The 17,535-nt window shown below is 47.1% G+C and overlaps 4 protein-coding genes across 4 annotated transcripts; 2 read left to right on the forward strand and 2 right to left on the reverse strand.

The window, feature by feature from the left end:
• Positions 1-1,470: 1,470 nt before the first annotated feature.
• Positions 1,471-3,583, reverse strand: ETH_00017720 (uncharacterized protein; the record flags this gene model as incomplete). The annotated part of the gene is made up of 5 exons (XM_013379300.1): positions 1,471-1,565; positions 1,783-1,800; positions 1,923-1,955; positions 2,243-2,677; positions 2,833-3,583. 5 exons carry the CDS (start codon positions 3,581-3,583, stop codon positions 1,471-1,473), a joined length of 1,332 nt encoding a protein of 443 aa, XP_013234754.1.
• Positions 3,584-5,197: 1,614 nt separating this feature from the next.
• ETH_00017725 (uncharacterized protein) lies at positions 5,198-6,483 on the reverse strand (the record flags this gene model as incomplete). Its single annotated transcript, XM_013379301.1, has 3 exons — positions 5,198-5,313; positions 5,600-5,717; positions 6,094-6,483. The coding sequence occupies 3 exons, from the start codon at positions 6,481-6,483 to the stop codon at positions 5,198-5,200; spliced, it is 624 nt and encodes a 207-aa protein (XP_013234755.1).
• Positions 6,484-10,248: 3,765 nt separating this feature from the next.
• On the forward strand, positions 10,249-14,649 carry ETH_00017730 (apical membrane antigen, putative; the record flags this gene model as incomplete). The annotated part of the gene is made up of 9 exons (XM_013379302.1): positions 10,249-10,636; positions 10,803-11,054; positions 11,273-11,444; positions 11,881-12,020; positions 12,487-12,708; positions 13,089-13,502; positions 13,762-13,846; positions 14,071-14,192; positions 14,606-14,649. 9 exons carry the CDS (start codon positions 10,249-10,251, stop codon positions 14,647-14,649), a joined length of 1,839 nt encoding a protein of 612 aa, XP_013234756.1.
• Positions 14,650-16,114: 1,465 nt separating this feature from the next.
• ETH_00017735 (uncharacterized protein) lies at positions 16,115-16,404 on the forward strand (the record flags this gene model as incomplete). The annotated part of the gene is made up of 1 exon (XM_013379303.1): positions 16,115-16,404. A coding segment is annotated over one exon (290 nt), but the record flags the coding sequence as incomplete, so codon positions are not given.
• Between the last annotated feature and the right edge of the window lie 1,131 nt (positions 16,405-17,535).

Consider the following 17,535-nt stretch of genomic DNA (forward strand, 5'->3'; position numbering starts at 1 on the left):
CCCAGGGGCCCCTCCCCCTGCAGCCTCTTTTGCTGCCCCGGGGGTTCCCCCTGGCCCGGATAAAGGCGAAGATGGCATTGGGGGGAAAAGTGGAAAGTGTGCAGTTAAAGGAGAGGCTGGGGAGCGGGGCGCGGGGTGTATGTACACTCGAATCGACACACGGGGGAAACGCCGTTTGTTTGCGGATAAAAGCGGCAGAAGTTGTTTAGATTACTTTTAAAAGCCTTTTTATTATCTTTGAATTCCTTAATTTATATTTTTGTCGACTCAAAGAGCGCCTCTGGTTCACCGGCTCGGGCGCGGAGGTGCGTGTACACCTGAACGGCCGGCTCGGTCGCTCGGGGGAAGGTAAATAAATTAATTAATTAAATCATTTGAATTAAATTAAATGGTTTTTATTTTTCTTCTTGTTTCAATTCATTAACTGAGTTGTGACGGCTCTCGAAGAACGATTCTGAGCATCGACACTTCTGAGTCACTCTCCACGAGAGCCGGGTGTCTGTACACCACAAACTTCTTGTTGCTGCTGCAGCCGCGGCACTTTAAACAATTCAACTAAGACGTTTCAGCTTTTAGAATAAATCTTTCGTGTAAAAAAGAATAATAAATATGAAAATCCGACAAGTCGACATGCAGCAGCTAACCGGAGCTGTCTTGAGGTGTCCGTACACCTCATTGGCCAGCCCCTGACTGAATTTTAAACTTTTTGCGGAACTTTTCACTTTAACTCTTTTTTTCTATTTTTTCTTCACTTCTTTACTTTTACTTTTATATTTGCTGCAGCTGAGGCGCTGCTGCTTCATTTAATAACATTTGTTCTTCCCCATTCTGCTTTGAGGTGTACGTCTGTACACCTCAAACCAGAATGGGGAAGCCAGGTGTCTGTAGACTCGGAAGAAGCGTCTACTGAACATAGACACTTCCTGCGAGTTTTAAAGTTCTCTTTAAGAAATTATTGATTCTAAAGAATAATAAAAAGGATAAAAAGATAAGAGTCCTTTAATTGAAGTTTGAATCCATTCAAATTAAAAAATTGCAGAAAATGCACATTTTCGGAGAAGACGAAATTGAGGTATTTGCAGAAATAGAAAAAAGTGCAAGTTCGGAAATGAACAAACAAATATAAAAATAATATATTCTAATTGCGTTTTTGATTTGAATTTTAAATAACTTTTCGAGTTTTCTATTTTGCTGCTGGTGAGTAAAAGGAATAAACAGTTCGCGCGGGTGTGCGTACACCTCAGTGAAAGAAGAGAAAATAAATTGAAAGGAGTTGAGGTGTACGGACACCTCATTTATTTCTTCTGAAAACTTAAAAAGAGACAAAACAAAAAGCCAAGATCCCTCTTTGCGTCTCCTGCTGCTGTTGCTGCTGCCGTTGCAGTGTTGCTTCGCTTGTTGCTGCTGCTGCTGCAGCAACAGCAGCAGCAGCAGCAGCAGCTGCTGCTGCTGAATTAAACCCTTTTAAATTCAAAGAAAAAGAGTAAATAAACAAACCCCCAGCAGCGTTAGGACAGAGCCTGCAGCAGCAGGAGCTGATGCTGCACTGGCTTTGGCCCCTTTGCCTGCACAAACACCCCCAAACCCTAAACCCTAAACCCTAAACCCTTGGCACTAAACCCTAAACCGTGAAAGGTGGAAGGGGAGCCTGAGGGTTTGGGGGAGTAATTCAGCTCTAGAGAGCTTTGGCCTAGCTGCTGAGCAAAGCCAAAGCCTAAACCCTAAACCCTCAACTCTAAACCCTAAACCCTCAATCCTAAACCCTAAACCCTAAGCCCTCACCTTCGGTTCGTAGAGCCTCTGCAGAAAAAAAAACAGCAAAGCAAAGAACACGACTGCTCTGCCCCCTTGCCTCTCAAACCCTAAACCCTTAACCCTAAATCCTGAACCCCAACCCCTAAACCCTAAACCCTAGACTTTACCTGTCAGTCTGATGTCTTGTTCCACATGACGGCCTGAGCAGCAAACAGAAAGAAGAAAAATAAAACAAATGAAGAAAATAAATAAATAAATAAATAAATAAAAATAAATAATGAGAATAAATAAGCAGCAGCAGCAAAGTTGAAGAAGCAGCAGCAGCAAAGTTGAAGAAACAGCGGCAGCAAAGTTTAAGAAACAGCGCAGCAGCAGCAAAGTTGAAGAAGCAGCAGCAGCACAGTTGAAGAAGCAGCAGCAGCAGCAGCAAAGTTGCAGCAGCAGCAGCAGCAGCAGCAGCAGCAGCAGCAAAGTTGAAGAAGCTGACGCTGGACTGTGTGGGGCTGGGGCTGTTTGAGGCGGGGAAAAGAAAGATGAACATCTTGTTCGATTTCTGTGTCAGTGAGTAGGGGCCCCCCTTCTGCTGCTGCTGCTGCTTCTGCTGCAGCAGCATCTGCTGCTGCAGCGTCTGCTGCTGCAGCGTCTGCTGCTGCGGCCTCCGCTGCGGCCTCCTCCTCCGCCCGCACGTCCAGCCGCTCCGCTGCTGCTGCTGCTGCGTCCTCCTCCTCGCCCCGCGCTGCTGCGCCTCCTGCTGCTGCTGCTTCGCCTCCTGCTGCTGCTGCTGTTTCTCCTGCTGCTGCTCTTTCTGGCAGCAAATCTTCACTTGGCGAACCCCCGTACTTTATCACAGGGTCTGCGGGGCCCCCGTAGTTGTCCCCATCTCTGTCCGCCACGGAGAGGGGCCCCATATCTTCTGCTTCCTCTGCAGCAGCAGCAGCAGCAGCAGCAGCAGCAGCAGCAGCAGCAGCAGCAGCAGCAGCCGCAGCGGAGGGAGTTTGTGTGCTTCGGGTTTCAGCAATGAAGGCTTCGCTGCAGCAGCTAGAGGGGAAGGGGATCAAGTGCAGCAAAAGGGCTTACCGTTTTCTCCAGCTTCGTCTGCTGCTGCTGCTGCTGGTGCTGCTGCTGCTGCTGCGTCGGAGTCTGCTGCTGCTTCTCTCAGCATTTCATCTTCTGCTGCTGTTTGGTCGCTCGCTTGCTGCGCGTAGCTGTGGGGCTTTATGGCCCTAATGACTTTCATTTGCACGAAAGCTGCTGCTTCTGGGTCTGCTGCTGCTGCTGCTGCTGCGCTGCTGCTGCTGCTGCTTCTGTTTCTGCTGCTGGCTTCGGCCTCCTCAGAGTCTGCTTCTTCGTCGAATTCTGCTGTGGCATCTTCCATCTCTGCGTCTCCGCTGCTGCTGCTGCTGCTGCTGCTGTTCCCCTGAGCAAAGGAGGGGGCGCCGTAAGGGTCCCTTGTGAAGTTTGCTTCCGTGTCTCCTTGCTGCTGCTGCTGCTGCTGCTGCTGCTGCTGCTCTCCTGCCTCTTCGTCTGTTTCTTCTTCCTCTTCTATCTCCGAGTCCCAAAAGGCCTCATCATTTGCTGCTGCTGCTGCTTCTCCTTGTAAGAAGGAAGCAGCACTAGTTTCATCTTCTTCATAGGCATCGAGGCCCGAGAAGCCCGGTTCTGCTGCTGCTGCTGCTGCTGCTGCTGCTTCTGCTGCTGCTGCTGCGGTCGAGCCTTTGACAGCGCTGTCTGCTGCTGCTGCTGCTGCAAGGAGCAGCAGCAGCAAAGAAGAGAAGCAGAGAGACAGCGGGGCCCGCTGGGGCCCTGCTGCTGCGGCGAGTTTGGCCATGATGGGGAGAGGCAGCGCAGCAGCAGCAGCAGCAGCAGCAGCCGGGAGAGACAAAAGAGACAAAAGAGAGAAGAAGAAGAGACAAATAAGAAGCCGAAGAGAAAAGACTACGAGATGAGACACAGCAGCAAATCCGAAAAGGAAAGAAAGAAATAAATGCGAGGCAGAGGCGCGAGACAGCAGCTGAAGTCTCTGCGGCCCGTGAGGTGTACGCACACCCGGTTGCAAACACAAATATAAATCTAAAGAAGAACTTTTAATTCTTTTGAGGGTTTTATTTCGCGCGGAAGGCTGAGGTGTACGTACACCCCGGCGCAGTGGCTGCCTCTGCGTGGACCGACCGGCGGCTGTATCTGCCGTGGCTGTTTCCCGAACTTCCCCCGCTTTCCGCCATTTTGCGTTTTAATTGAATTTAATTTATATTTTTAATTCATATTTTCATTTTTCTTTCATTTGAGCGGCTTTTGGGGCCCCCAGGGGTTCCCGCGGCTTTTTTCCGGCCCTCGCTCTGTCGCCGCAGCTCTCTTGGCATTTCCGCTGTCTGTACACCTCGCGCGTCCACTTTTTCCCCTTTTTTTCGTTTATTTAATTTTGTTTTATTTTATTTCAAAGAGTTTATCAAATAAACTGCAAAAACAAACCCAAAGAGCCGAGACAAGAAACGAGAAACCCCGCCGCCGAGGCCTCGATGAGGCGCAGCAGCCTCGCCTCGACAGCAGCAAGCCTCTTTTCTGTTTTACTTTATTTCCTTTTGCTTGTATTTTCATTTATTTTATTTCTTTTTATTTCTTTTATTTTTTTCCCTTTTGTTTCCTTTTTAAGCGCCTCCGCGCCCCCTCGAGGCCGCCCCGCCCCCCAGCCCCAGGGCCCCTGTTCCACGCTAGCTCAGTTAGCTAGCTAGCTAGCTAGCCAGCTAACTAACTAAATGACTAATCCACTAACTAACTAAATAGCTAGCTAGCCAGCTAGCTAGCTAGCTAGCTAGCCGCTAAGACAATTCCGCGTTCAGAGAGCTAGCCACGCGTGGCTGGCCCAGGAGCCAGGTAGCTAGCTACCTGGCTACGTAGTTGCCAAGCCAGCTAGCTGGCTAGCTAGCCAGCTAGCTAGCTAGCTAGCTAGCTGAGGCTACTCCGCTGTGCCTGCCTGCCTCAGCCAGGGACATTTCACTAGAGAATAAAGAAGAGACTTAAAGGCCTCAACCAGCTGTGTCTGTGGCTGCTGCTGCTGCTGCTGCTGCTGAAGCAGCAGAATCCGGCGCAGGCGCCACAACAGCAGCAGCAGCAGCAGCAGCAGCAGCTGCTGCTGCTGCTGAAAGCCTAGAGGTCAGGGGGCCCCCTCGGACCCCAACAGCTAACTAGGGGCCCCCAACCCCCTCGGCAGTTTTCGAATTCGAGAAGCGAATCTAACTAGCTGCAGTTCCTGCTCAATCCACCGTTTTAGGGTTTAGGGTTTAGGGTTTAGGGTTTGGGGTTTGTTATGGGGCGTAAACCACCGTTTTGTTCGATTTTGAATCCGTTTTCAAACCCTCGTCGCCGCCACCCCCTCAAGAGTGTCCTGAATGAATTAAATTGAATTATTTATTTATTTATTATTTATTAATATTTATTTATTTATTTAATCCACTGGAGATTCCACTTCGTAAATCCAATACCACTGCCGGCCTATCACCTTCACCGTCATCGCTGTGTAAACCGCCTCGTCCACCATATACAGCATTGTGAACACGGGGACTGCAACACCCAAATCCTAAACCCTAAACCCTAAACCCTAGACCCTAAACCCTGGAGTTAAGCCTAAACCCTAGGCTCTGGAGAACAGGCCTGGACTGCGGGTTTAGGTAGGAGAGCGCGAGCTGATGAGCCCCGGGATGTGGGAATCAACAAGAACAACAAACCCTAAACCCTAAACCCCAAACCCTAAACCCTAAACCCTAAACCCCAAATCCTAAACCCTAAACCCCAAACCCTAAACCCTAAACCCCAAGCCCTAAACCCTAAACCCTAAGAATGAACTCACTTGTTAAGGACCAAATGATGAAAGTTGGGGTCCAGAAGAAAAGGAACTCTGCCTTCATCAGCAAGTCGTGATTGCCGTAGACGTTCATGCGTTTTCTTGGGAAAAAAGGAATATTCAGCTGCGGAAAAAAGGATTTTTGAATTTTAAAAGGCCAAATCTTTTTTAAAATGCTTTTTAAGTGAATTACAAATGAATTAAATCTCTCGGAAACGCTTTTTCAAACAAAACGACATCAATTCCACTCAAAATGCGTTTCAGATTCAACTGCAGCGACCTGCTGCTCCCTCAGCCTCGCTCGCAGCTGTTCTGAATTCTCCTATTTTGATGTAATTTGTCTTTATTGTGATTTTATTCTTTTAAATTCATTTTAATTCTTGATTTCCAAAAAAACGAGACCAACTGCGTGCAAAAAGAGGGGAAAACGAGGCAGCGCACGCGGGCTGCAGCAACTTGAACAGCAGAACTTGCAAAAGTGGAAAGCGAAGGATTTTCACCTGGTGGATGCTGAAGAGCTCAACCAGCGACCTCGACTCGATTCCTTTTATCATTTTCTTTCCATTTATGGAGACGATCTGCTGTTTTGGCACCGGCGAATAGGTATCTTCGAAGTGGAAGAGGTGGGATGTGATGGGGTAGGTGTAGGTGCCGTCGGGATTTATGAACTTCCGCGGATCCCCGTGATGCGAATGGTCTTGCGGCATATTATAAAGGCCTTTGGGCTCTTCTAAATGCTGTTGGGGCTCATGTTTCTGCGCAGATCCCGGCGAGTGCTGCGCGGGGGCGTTTGTTGAAAAGCCCAGACGCGCGCAAGCTGCTCCCGGTGGAAAGCGGGCCGAAATCCGCACAGCCAGCGGCGCCAGCGGCCGAAATAACGGAAAATGCATCTTTGAGTCTTTTCGCGCTTTTATTTATTTTAAAAACCAAAAAAATTCGCCGGTTTCGCGCCAGTTCAACTCTTGCATGCAACCTTGCACGCAGCAACGACCCGCGCCCGCTCTCCCTCCTTCTTTCCCTGCTGCTGCAGCTCTATTAATCCTTTAAATGAGACTTTCTGTCTTTTTAATTCCAGAAACAACCGCCAGAAGAAGAAAGAAGACCCGAACTAGCCCCAGAATGACACCAGCAGCAGCCGCCGCAGCAGCGGCGCCCGCCCGGTGTTCTCGTGTTGCAGCAAAAAGCTGTTTATTTAATTTCTATTTGTTCGCCATTTATTTTAAATTGCAAATTGAATTAAAAGAAATTAAAAGAAATTCACTCGACAGCTATTTTTGCTCCTTTTCCAGAATCTTGGCCGCGAGCGTGCATGCGCTGCTGCTCGTGTGCTTCCAAACTCCACAAAAAGACAGATCTATCTTCTCCTTTATTTCTTTTCTTTTTATTTTATTTATTTTCTCTTTTATTTCCTTTTTTGGTTTCCCAGAACCCTTTTTCATGAAAACTTCTGCAAACCCTTCTTTAGGGTTTGGCCGCTGACCGCCGACTCAGCCCACCGCCCCGTGGCTGCAGCAGCTAGCTACAGCTAGCCACAGCTAACCACGGCTAACCACAGCTAGCCACAGCTAGCCACAGCTAGCCGCAGCTAGCCACAGCTAGCCACAGCTAGCTGCTCGAATCGTCGGATTTTGGAACTGAAATTGTGTGGCTAGCAGAAGGCTGCGAAGAGGGGAATCCTACAATTTGTTTATTATCACTTTTGTCTTTTTGTTCCTCTTGACTATTTCAACAAAAGTTCAAAACAGGAAAATAAAAATGACTACATTTTTTAATTTAATTTAATTTAATTTTATTTTGTTTTGTTTTGTTTTGTTTTATTTGTGGAACTCTTGCATGCAAGAAACTCCTCATAAGGGCTGGAGAGAAAGAGAGAAATAAAAAGTGAAAAGTGCATTTCAGAAAAATCTGAATTTGAAATTGAAAAAATGTTGAAGACAAATTCAACAACACTGGGGGGCATTATTTTCACCTATTTCTTCTTTCTTTAGTTTAAATAAATAAAATATTTCCAGAAAAGAAAAAAGAAAAAAAATTTTCAAGTCTTTGAATATCTTTTTTCAAGTTGATGAATTTGTTTTGAAAAGTTGTTTCTCGGGTTCAATTCCTTCTTCTTGTCTTTTAAACGATGAATTAAATCCATTTAATTAATTAAATGCAAAAAGAATTTGAATTTACATATTTATGAATAAACCCGAAACCTTATTTATGAGTTGCATGCACACAGTGCGCATGCACGTTGTACGTACACCGTAGACTCCAGTGTTTTGCATGCGCAGGCATGCGCTCGTTTTCAGCAGCAAATAAAACAGCTGCAGCAGGAAAAGAAATAAAAACCAAAATAATTAAAAGGGGCCCTTAAGGGGCCCCTAAAGGGGCCCCGTGGGGCCCCAAAGGGGGCCCCAGGTGGCCCTATAGGGGGCCCAAGGGGGGCCCTCCTCTTTAGGGAAAAGGGAATAATGCAGCTTTTTCTTTTTCTGTAGTTTTGGATGTTTCTGTTTTTGATATTTATGTTTTTTTATTTCCCTTTGTAAATTCATTCGTCTTCTTCGGATTTTCCGTTTGAAAGTTTATAAATATTTTTATAAATCATTTAGATTAAGTATATGTATGTATATTACATATTATATATTATATATACTATTATACAATAATATATATACATATAATATTTTAAATGTATAATATATATTGTATATATGCATTATCTCAAATTTAATTGTGTTTGTGCTTTTTAAGGAACACTGTGGGCCACCAAATTCGCCCCTGTGCTCTAAACCCAAAACCCCAAACCCTAAACCCTCAACCCTAAACCCCAAACCCTAAACCCTAAACCCTAAGCACAGAAGCCCCTTTCTACCTTAATTTCAGATCTCTTTCCCTCTTTCCCAGCTCTAAAAAGAGTCAAAAGGAGAATAATTAAAATAAAAGATCAAAATAAATTCCAAAAAGAATTAAATTGATGCAAAGATGACACAAAAGACACAAATACTTCTCAGAGAGGGAAACAACAAATCCCAAAAATAAAAAAAATTAAAAAGCAAAAAGTTAAAATAAAATTAAAATGAGACTTATAGGAAAAGATGTGCCGGTTGACGAAGTTGAAGACTGAACAGCAAAATCAACTGAAAATTTGAACTAAGACATCAAATTAAACGCAAATTGAAAAGAATAACTTGCAAACAACTAATTTAGAGTTGTCGGGAAGCTTGAAAGTAAATTAATTTGCAAAAAAATGAAAAGATGGAAATTAAAAGGTTTTAATTCAAGTTGAATTGGAGTGGACAGACAGCCCAGCCAAACGAACTGAAATGAAAGCCTAAGGGAAGCAGACACGAAGAAGCTGGCCGCGTTCCTGGGCTTTTTAGATGTTTAAATATTTATATTATTTCATTTAAATTAATTTTAATTAACTATTTGATTACATTTTCACATTTAATTTGCAAAAACAAGAAAATTCGGCTGTCTTACGAGCGCGCGGCGGGTTGGCTTGTGCCTGTGACCAGAAACAGCCGTCGATTGCGTATTTTTTGGAATTAATTTCCTTTCTAGTTTTATCTCTTCTTTTTATTTTCAATTATTTCCCTTTTAATTCAAGTTGAAAGAAATTTAATTCAAAATTTCCCGCAGTTTCCAGGAGCTTCGTTTCTCGCTGTTCCCTCGCTGAGGTGTATGCCGGATCATCGACACTCGGTGAGCGACCGCTGGCGAGACACCGCAGCCAACGGAGTTAAAAATAAAAAGCATTTTAAAAATATAAATCCAAATTGCATTTAAAAAAGGAAAATAGAAAGAAAAAGGTGTATTTTTTGTCTTTTTCGCGCGTTGCTGGCGGGACACGAAGCAGTCCATTGGTGTTGCAGGAACCACCGCGTTGTCGGGCTGCTTTTGTTGCAATTTTGCATTTTAAAAATGCAAAAAGGACATTTTTTTAATTAATTAAATCATTTATTTGTTTAAATTTGCTTTTAATTCGAATTAAACGGCCGCCGGCTCCCCGATTTCGAAGGCGGGCGGCCAGCGACTGCGCGGCGTTCAACTTTTCCCGCGAGCCCAACTGCAGCAGGAAAACCAAGAGACTTTTCATTTTAGAATTTAAATTCATTTAACGTTTCTTCTTTTTCAACTTCTCTTCTTTTCCTCTTTTAACTTCTCCCTTTTCCCCAGCTTCCCGCCGCTGCGCTGACCCCCAAGGTTCTCTCCTAGCCGCAGCAGCAGCAGCAGCAGCAGCAGCAGCAGCAGCAGCAGCAGCAGCAGCAGCTCTTCCTCTTTTCTTATTTCCTGCATTTATTTCCATCAAACTCCTCCACTTTCTGCAGTCTTCATTTTCTCAGCTCAAACCTCCCGCGGGGCGCAGCAAATGGGCAGAGCCGCACAGAAAGCTGCGGACTTTGCTGCTGCTGCTGCTGCTGCTGCTGCAACTGCTGCTGCAGCAGCTAAATCACGCTGAGCCTTTTCGGGCTTTTGCCCATCTTCCCGTGTCTTCCTTTTCGCGGTCTGCAGCGTACATACACCGCAGAGTCCCCGGCAGGCGGTGCAGCCAGCTGAAGCCTCAGTTAATTCTCTTTTGAATTTCTGAAATTCAGAAAAGAATTAATTGGATTCAAAAAGGACCAAGTGCAGCGCTGCTGCTGAGTCTTCGCAGCTGTACAGACACCATGTGGGGGCAAAACCAGCGCCAGGCAGCGGCGCTGCTGCTCATTTCTTCTTTACTTTTCTTCAACTCCGAAGTCTCTGCGGGCGTCAAAGTTCAGCAGCAGCAGCAGCAGCAGCAAAGCAGCCCTTCCCCCTTGCAGAGAGCGCCTGCAGAGAGCTTTTCCGCGATGGATCAAACAGCAGCAGCAGCGCTAGAGATGCTGCAGCTGCAGCAGCAGCAGCAGCAGCAGCAGCAGGAGCAGCAGGAAGCTGAAAAGTTGAATTCAAACAACTTCCTGGCCACTGCATCGCCACATGCTGTCTCTACACTGCAAACAGAAAGTCAAAATCCTTGGCTGTCGGGAGCTCTGAAGACATTCATAAGCAAGTTCAATATCCCGGTTGTTCACGGTGAGCAAAAGGTCATTTTTTTTTTCATTTTTTTGTCGCTTTTTTTTAATTTTTTGGACAATTATCATTTAATTTATCATTTAGTTTCTGTTTTGCTTTTTAATTTCGCGTTTGGAGACGGATTTAGCGGAAGATCGCGGGCGGGTTGGGTTCGCGTTTCGTGCAGGTTCTGGGGTGTACGTGGACCTCGGGAAAACGAGTTCCGGATACCGCCAGCCGGGAGGACTCTGTCCAGTTTTTGGGAAATATATTAAAATTGAAAAGCAAAATTCAAATTACAAAACTTTTCTCGAAGACTTTCCAGTTTCGGGATCTTCCGAAAGGCCTTTGCCCGGAGGATTCAACTTGGCGTATGTCACCAGCAGCGGACGCGCCTTTTCTCCGGTTGCCGATTCTTTCCTCGTGGATGCTTTTGGCTGTAAGTTTTAATTTAATTTAATTCATTTAATCAATTTAATTTAATTAATTCAATTTAATCTTTATTCCACGTATCCCGCTTATTTGAATGGCGGCTCAAGCGCAGGAAGTCAAGCGCAGTTTGCTGTGCTGCAGCAGGCAGCGCAGCAGCAGCAGCATTAGCAGCCTCTGTGCATCTAATGCTTGTGCGTCTCTCTGCTGCTGCTGCTGCTGCTGCAGTGACGGGGCCATCGGACCCGATATCTCGCTGCGCGAAGTACAGCTACTTGATGGAGCCCCGGAAGCCAGGAACAAATGGCACTTTTGATTACAAGTTGCCTTTTGTTTACGACGCAGCAGCAAAAAGCTGCTTCGTGCTGCACGTCAGCATGCAGAAGCTCACTGGCAGCAGGCAAGGCTTCATTGCTTTTATTGTTATTCATTCCATTTTCATTAATTGTTTTCATTAAATGGCATTTCATTAGATGGCATTTTATGGCATTTCAATTAAGGGCAGTTTATTGGGATTTGGGAATTACAATGCTTTAATCTTATTCCAGACGCAGGAGCCGTAGGATCGGCGACCGCAGTACCTGCTGCTGTTGCTGCTTCTGCTGCTGCTGCTGCAGCAGCAGCAGCAGAAGCAGCGTTGCTGCTGCTGCTGCAGCAGCAGCAGCAACGCTTGCATGCACGATAGTCCATTCTGGTTTTTTTTCGTGGCTAGCAGTTCTTCAGCAGCAGCAGAACGCGCCTGCGTTTCTGCTGCTGCACCTGATTCCCCCGCAGCCGCAGCACCCACCGAACCCGGTCCCCCCCTGGTGCTGCTGCTCCTGCTGCTGCTGCTGCAGATATTGCTCCTCGAACGGGACCCCCGCTGGCCTCTTTTGGCCCTGCTTCCGCCCCGCCAAAAGCGCCTCAGCTTCGACCCATCTTGTCTATGGCTCTGGGCAAATGGGCGCAGACCCAGAGGCTTGGAAAAAGAAGTGCCGTGAGCAGCAGCAGCAGCAGCAGCAGCAGCACCAGGTGGTGCTGCTGCTGCTGCAGCAGATGCAGGAGTTTGCGGTGTTTTGGTGGCCCACAGCTGCAGTGTTTGTCGTCTTTCGATTCCGTTTAGTTTTCTGCTGCTGCTTTTATTCAAGTTTCTTGAATTTTTGTGTTTGCTTTTTCGACTTTTTGTTTTTTATTTATTTCAATGAAGCTTTAATAATGAATAAAGTTTTAATTAAAAATAAAGTTTTAAGAGTAATTTTAACAGAGCAACTTGAAGAAATTTGAAATTCAAAATTCTAAATCTTTTGATTTCAGGTCCCACTTTTTGCAAATTCGATCTGGCGGCCCGCGGAATGATTTTCTTTCTTACTTCTTTTATTCATTTAATTAAATTAATTAAATTAAATTAAATAAGTAATTTAATTAATTAATTGGATTGATTTGATTTGTGTTGTTGTTCGAAGCCTCGAGAGCCGTGAAGGACGCGGTGTTCGGACAGTGGGGGGTGGGGGGCTGCACGGCGTTGGCGGCGAACTCTTCGGGTGTACGTACACTGCAAGTTGCATACAAAAGCAAATGTTGGGAAACTCTTTTTGACTTCTCTGCTTCTGACGAAGCTGTTGCTTCCAACCCCGACAACTGGGACTCCATTTGGCCTACGCTCGACAGCAGCGCCTCCGTCTCAGGTGACTCGCAGCAGCAGAAACTCCAGCAGCAGCAGCAGCAGCAGCAGCAGCAGCTGCTGTTGTTGGTGCTGCTGCTGCAGCTGCAGCTGCTGCTGCAGCTGCTGCCAGGGGGCCGTGTTGTGCATGCGCTGCGCGCTCAACAATTGAAAAATACTTTTTGATTTGCAAATTGAATTCAGTGGGGTTGAAAACTGGGGACTTAATTTGCTGCTGCTGCTGCTGCTGCTCAGCCACTTCCCGGGTGCAATTTGTGTGCGTTTTTTTTTGTTTTTTTTGCTGCCGCTCTCCCGCTGCGGCTGCTGCTGCTGCTGCTGTTGCTGGTGGGTCCTTGTGTGTTGGATTTGCTGAGCAGCACTTGCAATGCATGCGCACTGCTGCAGCGGGAGTTGGGCAAAACTACGCCAACTTCTTCCCCAGCAGCTCCGGGCCAGGGGGGACTTGTGTTATTTTTGCTGCTGTACCCTCTTGCTTCCTGAGGGCCCCCGGGCACACAGCCTACACCTCAGTGGGTTCTTTGGCGGAGGAGGCCCTCCCGGACTCCGCGCCGGGGGGCCCCCCCTCTTCTGGGGGCGGGGGGGGCCCCCAGGAGCCCCAGGGGCCCCAGGAGCCCCAGCCGGGGGGCCCCGAACCCGAACCCAGCCCCGAACCCAGCCCCGAACCCGGAGAGCCCGGCAGCGGCGAAGGAGGGGGGGAAGAGGGGGAAACAAATCCTCCAAAAGAGCCTCAAGAAGAGCCTTCCTTGCCGCCTGAAGAGGGGGGAGGTCAAGAAGAAAAACAAGAACAAGAAGGAGAAAGTGAGCGGAAAAAAACGGGCGCGAGAGCGGCCCCCGGCGCCGGGGTGTACGTACACCCCACGCCCCAGACACCGCATGCGTGCAAATGCGCTTTGCGACTTTTCCCAAAGTCCACATTCAGAAGTTTCTTTTTGTTGTTGATGGGAAGATGCTGCTGCTACTGCTGCTGCTGGGCTTCTTTTTGCGTTTTTTGTATCTTTGGGCTTTGTCCGAGGGTTTAGGGTTTAGGGTTTGGTCCTTGTACTTGGCTGCGCAACAGATAACAACTGGGCTATTGCTGGAGGTGTTGTGGGGGGCCTAATTTTGCTGGCAGCAGTAGCAGCGGGTGCTGTCTTCTACACAAAGTATGTCTCAAACCCTAAACCCTAAACCTTAAACCCTAACCCCTAAACCCTAAACCCTAGAGTGCACTTGCCGTTTAGACCCAAGACCCTAGATTCAGAACCCAAAACACAAAACCCTAAACCCTAGACCTCAGACCCTAGACCCTAAACCCTAAACCCTAAACCTCAAACCCTAAACCCTAAACCCTAAACCCTAGAGTGCACTTGCTGCTGGTGTTTCTCAGAAAACCCTCGAGCCAGGCCCAAGATAGCCACGTGGTGATTGTGGAAGAGCATGGCACTGGCGGAGGGGCCGGAAGAACTCCTTCGGAGGCCAACGTCAGTTTGGAAGAGTCCTTTTGGAGAGGTTTGCACACCCTAAACCCTAAACCCTACACCCTAAACCCTAAACCCTAAACCCTAGCTCGCCTGCAAGCCCGTTGCGCTGGACACCAGGCGTGAAACAAACCCGAAGGTTAAGACCTAAACCCTCGCAGCGTCGCTCTTTAACCTAAACTCTGAGCCCTAAACCCTAACCTCTAAACCCAAATCCCTAAACCCTAAACCCTAAACCTCTTTTTTTGCTCCCCGTCCTGTACCTAGTAAATGCTTAGCTCCACCCCTGCCTCTTTGTCTGTGGGACTTTGTTGAGTTTGATTTTAACATTTAAATGAATTGATTTTAACTTTGATATGAATTGAGTTCAAGATTTAAATGAATTGAATTAAAAATAAATGAAAAAAAAATTACATTTTGTGGGACGTTCGGGTGTACGTACAGGCGACGGGGAAGGCCTCATAGACGCGAATTACGACCAGCAGTAAAGTTTTTTCTTTTTGAAAAAAAGAAAAGACTTTGAAAAAAATAAAAAGACTTTTCTTGAAAAGAAAGAAAAGATAAAAAGAAATGAAGTAAAAGCTGCGTGCAGTTGCGTCTGAGTGGGTAGAGGCCCGCTGGGGGCGAGGTGTACGTACACCCCAAAGGGAATCCCTAATTAGAGTTTCTTTTCCACTTTTCCACAAGTATTTTTTCTTGTGACGGAGCCAAACTTTTCAGCTTTAAGGCCAAGCCATTTGTAAAGCTTTATTGCAGTTAACTGAGACTTTTTTGCATGCAAAAGCCCCATATTTCGCCTGTTTAAAGGGAACACTTGCATGCAAAAGCGTCAAACGCATGCACTCTGTTGGCTATGGAGCTTTATGGCGAGTTAAATGAGATTGTTTGCATGCAAAGAAGCCCCAAACGCATGCACTCTGCTAGTTATGAAACCTCATTTCCAATTAGCTCTAAACCCTAAACTCTAAACCCTATGCCCTAAACCCTAGATCAGGGCTATCTGCATTCAAAAAAGCCCCAAGTGCCCAGCGCATGCACTTTGTCTTGAGGGGGCTTTTGGCTGAGGGGCATTTCTCGAATTGCAAACGAATATGCGAATTTAATCCAAGTTCAATTATTTGAAATTAAAAAGTTAAAATTTTATTAAACTTTTCATTTAGCTTTAGAGAGCTGGTGTGGCCAACGGCGTGGAGGTGTACGTACACCTGGGCTCTGGGCGAGCTGGCGGAGCCTTTTTTGCGTCAAAAAGGATCAAAAGAATGCAAGTAAAGTTTCAAAAAACAAACAAAACACTAACACTGCATTAAAAATCAAATTAAAGCAAAGATACAGCAAGAAAGAGGACTTAAAGCGGGAAATTTGGAGCTCAAAGAAGTCACGGTTCCCGTAGATGCCTGTACAGCTGGGCGCAGGCCATTGCACGCAGCAACTCTTGAGAGGAAAATGAATTTAAATGCATTTCTACTCATACGAAATTGAAGAAGATGCATTTGTTTTAAGGAAAAATGCATTTGTTTTCATGACAAATGGATTAGAATGCATTCATTTTAAGGAAAATAAATTAAAATGGATTTATTTGCGAAAAATGGGTTAAAATGGATTTCTTTTTGTGATAAATGAATCAAAATGGATTTATTTTTGTGGAAGATGGGTTAAAATGGATTTTTTTTGCGAAAAATGGGTTAAAATGGATTTCTTTTTGTGGAAATGGATCGAAATGGATTTATTTATGTGAAAAATGGGTTAAAATGGATTTATTTTTGTGAAAAATGGGTTAAAATGGATTTATTTTTATGAGAAATGGATTAGAATGGATTTATTTTCATGAGAAATGGATTAGAATGGATTTATTTTCATGAGAAATGGATCAGAATGCATTGATTTTAAGGAAAATGGATTGGAATGGATTTATTTATGTGAAAAATGGATTGAAATGGATGTATTTTTGTAAAAATGGGCAAAAATGGATTTATTTTTGCGAAGGTGAGCAAAGAAATGCTGAAGAGGCTGCGGGAGGAGCGGTGGAGCGGCTTGTTCGGGCGAGTGGTGTCAGCGGCGGATATTGAACTTTTTGCGGAGAGTGGAGAGCGCAGGTTTTTGTCGGATTCTTTGGTTGAAAAATTCAGAAAGGAATTAAATTTCGAGTTAAATTACTCAGGGATATTGAGGGGGCATTTATTTTGTGGAAAGAACGGCGAAGGCGGAAGCGCATGCAGCAGGGAGTCGGCTGTGGAGCTCGCGGGGTCCGCTGGGCGGCGAATTTCGGGCCGGAACGCCCAAGTTTGCGAGTTGGGGAGTTAAAGTGAACAAAAGTAGCAAAAGAATTGAAAAGGCGTTTAATTGGGGGCGGGTTTCCCGTGGCTTCGCAGGGACGCGGACGCGGCTGGCTGGCTGCGGGGTGTACGTACAGGGGTGTCGGCGGCCGCGGCGGCTCCGAGCTTGGACTGCGGCATTTTGCGGAAAGCGCAAGCAAAGGAGTCCGTTCGACAGCGGCGTTTGAAGTTGGTTTGAAAGTTCAGCTTTGGAAGGCAGCTCCGTTCCCGCGGAGCTGAAAGCCCGGCGTTCCGCGCGCGGGCGGCGCCTTGGGCGCGGGCGCGGGCGTCCGCTGCGGCGCTGCGGCTGCGGGGGCTTCCCGGGCGTTTGGGGGCGAAAAATGCGGAAAAAGCCGCTAAAAGCCGCTAAAAAGCCGCTAAAAGCCACTAAAAGCCGCTAAAAGCCACTAAAAGCCGCTAAAAGCCACTAAAAGCCGCTAAAAGCCACTAAAAGCCGCTAAAAGCCACTAAAAGCCGCTAGAAGCCGGTAGAAGCCGCTAAAAGCCGGTAGAAGCCGCTAAAAGCCGGTAGAAGGCGGTAAAAAGCCGGTAGAAGGCGGTAAAAAGCCGGTGGAAGCGCGGGGAGAAGCGGCGAATGGGGCCGGGCGGGGCGGGCCCCGAGGGCTGCTGCGGGCGGCTGGCGTTCAACTGGCGGCGGCGGCGGAACGCGTGGCGGCTGGGCGTGTTCTTCCAGGCGCTGGCCGCAGCGGCGCTGCTGGGGAACGGACTGAACCTGCTGGTGTACCTGCTGATATCGCAGCGCAGCTTCTTCACGAACTACCGGTGCGGCGAGGCGGCGCTGCGCTTCATCGCAGCAGCCTTCGTGAGCCTGATGGCCGTGACCGGCACCGCGGGGCTCTGCGCGCTGCTGCTCTGCAGAGTGCTGCTGCTCTTCAACGACTTCCCCGTCTCCGAGTTCATGGCCCTCGGCCCCTGGACCAGCCGCCTGGGCTGCGTGGTCAAGTGGCTGCCGCTCTTCGTCGCCGCCTGCTTCCTCGCCTGGTTCGCCATTCTCCTCCTCAGCACTGCTTGGATTTTCCTGCTTCCCGAGGACTGGTGCAGC

The sequence above is a fragment of the Eimeria tenella genome, genomic scaffold, assembly GCF_000499545.2.
Source record: "Eimeria tenella Houghton genomic scaffold, Eth_scaff202, whole genome shotgun sequence".
Classification (NCBI taxonomy): Eukaryota; Apicomplexa; class Conoidasida; order Eucoccidiorida; family Eimeriidae; genus Eimeria; species Eimeria tenella.